The following is a 3,894-nucleotide window of genomic DNA, read 5'->3' on the forward strand; positions in this document are numbered from 1 at the left end:
CAAGCCGTAAGGGGCAAGTTGGATATGGGGCACAGAAAGGATGGGGTAAAGCAGGGGTGGTAGAGGGTAAGTGGGTACAAGGTGAGGTTGGGACTGAACAAGGCAAGGATGGGCATAGGGTGAAGAGGGGACAGGGTGAAGGGCACAGGAGGATGAAGAGAGGTGGGTACAAGGTTGGGGAGAGAGGAAGAGGTGGGATGGTAGCCTTGTACCTCAGGAGGTGGCCCAATGACGGAGAGTAGGACTGGCAGCAGCACCAGCCCGTTGAACAGCCCCAGCAGTGTCAGGATGGTGAGCACCGCAAAGAAGTACCTGGAGGGGGGTGCAGGCAGAAGGAGTGGTAGAGCCATCATGAACCCTGTCCCACCCCAAATGCAGCCACCCACACCACACACCCCCAGCTCCTGACATGCAAGATTGGATGGATGCCCCAGCAAGACAAGTCCAGCTGCCCCACATCCCCACCACCACCAACCAAGAGGGCTGCCATGCTCGCCAGCCCCCGATAACAAAGCTTTTGGGTGGGCATAACGCATCTGGTTCACCTTTCTCCAGCGCTCACCTCATGATGAAGTCAAATTCAGAACTGGCCAACATGAGGACACCCAGGAGGGTGGAGACAGCACCGTCCATCACAGGAGCAAAGGTGTGCTCCAATGCTGCGGCTGAACGCACGTTCCTGCTCCCTGCAGCTGTCAGGAAGCCCTGCATGGAATAGGGATGTCATGCAGGGTTTGTCCCTATTTGCCACCCATGGCTTGGCCACCCATCAGCATGTGGCTGAGGTGGTGAGGGTGGCAGGGAGTGGGAACTGGGGTGCCCCACAAGCTAGGAAGCGGTCTGCCTGTGCTTACCAGGGCCACATGGACAGTGAACTCCACACCGATGCCCACCGATGCAATGAGGATGACCACGGGGATGGCGCTCAGCTTGATGCCCATCAGTCCCATGATGCCAAACAGCTCCACTGCCATCATGGCCAGGATGGAGACCTAGGATGATGGTGGGGTCAGTAAGGGATAGCTCTGACTGGCTGTCCCCTCTGCCCCTCCACCTGGCATGTCCCACCCTACTCCTCCATATAGGGCAGCCTCAACCCCATTGCCCCGTTTCCCTTTAAGTTGGGTGTCCCTCTGTCCCATCTGTTGAGGGTGACCCTCACTCCTCTGCACAGATGTCCCCAAACCCCTGCCCAGTACACATGTTCCCTTCACAAGGCGTGTCCCCGATTCTTCCATATGGGTCCCCCACTCATTGCCACCTCCACAGGGGTGTTCCCTTTACCTTATTCTGCATGGATGTCTCCAGATCCCTGTCCCCTCCACATGTTCCCTTCCTAAGTGCCGTCCCTGATTGTCCCATACAGGTGTCCCTCACCCTCTGCCACCTCCATATGGGTGTCCCTTCTACCCCACCACCCCATCCCCACAACTCAGGTACCCAGGGCCACCCAGCAGGATGGGAGCAAGGCTGGATGTCCCTGTCCCCACTCATCAGGAGGGCAGCACGGCTGGTCACTCTCCCCATCCCCATGCATTGGGGTGAATACTCACGATGATGCCGGCCGTCCAGGGGTTGAGCAGCAGCAGGGCGCAGACAAGGAATGTGCAGGCCAGCAGGATGCTGATGGCCAGCAGGAACCAGTGTCGCAGGCCGATGTACTGCTCCCAGAAGAGGAAGGGGTAGCCGCTGGGGTAGCTCAGCACCCCGTGGCGCTGGGCCGCCTCTCGGCAAATGGCTCGCACACTCTCGATCGCCTCCACGAAGTCGGCCGTGCGACGCAGACCACTCAGATAGAAAGGGAACTGGGCGAACTCCAGCGGCTGGGCTGCCGGGACTGAGGAGGAGAGCATGGGCAGTATGGGCTTACGGGCAGCATGGGGACACTCCCGCCACACCAACCCGATGCCCGGACGGGTACCACGGTGCTGGGGAGTGTGCGGGGAGCAGACTGGGGCAAAGAGGAAGGAGTTTCTCTGCCTGTAGGATGCTTGAGTAGAGGGTCATGGAGAGCAGGGGAATGCTTGCGGAGCAGAGGGGGAACGGAGAGGAGGGGCTTTGTGGTGGGATGCTCATGGGCTGGAGCAGGTGGGGTTTGCTGCCTGCTAAGGGCACAGGGAGCGTGCAGTGGGGTGCTCAGGGTGTGGGGTGCAGGGGGATAAGAGTGGGACACGGGGAAGCAGGTTCTCTACCAGGGGTAGTTTGCGGGGCAGAAAAGGTGCAGGGAGCGGGCTTCATGGCAAGAAGATGCCGGGGGGGCTGTAGGGAGAGCCCACCGCGCTCACTCACTTCGCAGGTTCTCGCCCGTGGTGTCATACTTGTCATGGATCCACTCGGGCGGCGGCGGGTAAAAGTTGGCCTGGGAGGCGGCAAAGCCCAGGGGGTCGTTGCTGGCCCACACTGTCAGGCAGATGTAGAAGGTGTCAGGGGGGATGATGCCGTTCTCGTCCACCAGCCGCCGCGTGGTCAGCTACAGGGAGAGAGCAGAAGTGGGCATGAGCTGGGCAGGGGTCACAGCATCATCTCCAGCCCAGATGACCCAGCCCTGTCCCCACATACCTGATTGAAGTTGAAGGGCTCCTTCTTGTTGCCAGTCTGGATCAGGAGCTTGTAGGCCAGTGCCCCGTCCTCGGAGCCGTTGCGGTAGGGTGATGCGCCCAGCTTGCCAGTCCCTGTCGAAGGTGGCCTGGAGCCCTGGGGACGCAGCACAGGGGGTGAGCATCCTTTGGGGCACACCACTCTGCACAGCATCTCGTGTGCCTCGGGGAGCATGGTGCCAGCAGGATGGGCATGCAGAAAGCCTAGGGTTAAGCTTGGCATTGCTGGGCACCTTGGGGACACCACAGGACCACCCTCCCCAGGGTGCCACACACCAGGGAGGGCATTCCCAAGCCAGCGGATGAGGCTGTGGGCTGGGAAGATGGTCCTTGGAGAGGGGAGGTCACGGAGAAAAGGGATGTCCCTCACCTCGCAGCCAGTCCTGGAAGTAATGGAGCCACATCTTGGGCAGGTCATGGTTGCCCTCCCGCACCACATATTTGACGGTGCTGAAGGCCTGGTGCAGGCTGAGCAGGGCGGCTTGGGCACCTGGGTAGTGGAAGCCGCCCTTGGTGACAATGAACATGTTGTAGAAGGAGAAGTACTTGAACTGGGCTGAGATGAAGGCATGAGCCTTGGTGTCCCGTGGCACGATGTCCGTCAGGTAGAGCCCATCATGCACCATGGTGGTGCCGTACAGGCTCAGTCCCAGCAGCGCCAGGAACAGCACCACCACCACCGCCTGCAGGGACAGCAGAGAGGTGGTCAGGCAGGGTCCCGTGCCACCCACCCGCCTCGGGTGGCACCGACTGGAGCCATCCCCACCTCACCTTGGTGCGGGTCCGCAGGAGGAGCGGGGCATACTTCTCCCGGGCGAAGTCAGCGAGGCTCCAGCGGCAGAAGGGCAGGGGGACACACTGCCGCCCACCTTTGGCCTCGTCCAGCTGGGCCAGCAGGTCCCGGGTGGAGCTGGATGGGTTGAAGACCTGCGAGCCCAGGGGGTCAGTGGGGGGCAGGAGGACGGTGGGCGAGGTGCACACCTGGGAGGTGGGTGGCAGGACGGTGACGACATGGTGGCCCGAGGGGTCACATCGGGTGAAGGCTTGCACGGTGGTGGTGATCTGGGTGCTGGTGGCCATGCTGGGGTGCCCATAAGGGGATGGGTGGCAGGTGTGGTTGTCGTTGGCGTCGGCAAGCTCCTGGGGTTGGATCTGGATGACCCGTGAGGAGCAAGGGCTATGGGGAGAGACGGAAGGATAAGAGAATGAAGGAGGAGAAGACGCTGAGGGAGACGAGTAGAGTCTATTCTGCTTTGTGGGGGGACCTAGGGGGTCAGCCTCACCCCAGCCAGTCTGG

The 3,894-nt window shown here is 61.3% G+C and overlaps 1 protein-coding gene across 1 annotated transcript in view; it reads right to left on the minus strand.

Annotated features, from left to right (window-relative positions):
- PTCH2 (patched 2) overlaps positions 1 to 3,894 on the minus strand; it is a gene marked incomplete at its 5' end in the record, with an annotated part of 6,749 nt that overhangs the window by 999 nt on the left and 1,856 nt on the right. Inside the window, 9 exon segments of the mRNA XM_009867264.1 lie at positions 213 to 312; positions 563 to 705; positions 855 to 992; positions 1,554 to 1,837; positions 2,290 to 2,470; positions 2,560 to 2,647; positions 2,649 to 2,694; positions 2,968 to 3,280; positions 3,369 to 3,774. Coding sequence (XP_009865566.1) covers positions 213 to 312; positions 563 to 705; positions 855 to 992; positions 1,554 to 1,837; positions 2,290 to 2,470; positions 2,560 to 2,647; positions 2,649 to 2,694; positions 2,968 to 3,280; positions 3,369 to 3,774 — 1,699 coding nt within the window.

This window comes from Apaloderma vittatum, unplaced genomic scaffold (genome assembly GCF_000703405.1).
Source record: "Apaloderma vittatum isolate BGI_N311 unplaced genomic scaffold, ASM70340v1 scaffold30013, whole genome shotgun sequence".
In the NCBI taxonomy this organism is placed as follows: Eukaryota; Metazoa; Chordata; class Aves; order Trogoniformes; family Trogonidae; genus Apaloderma; species Apaloderma vittatum.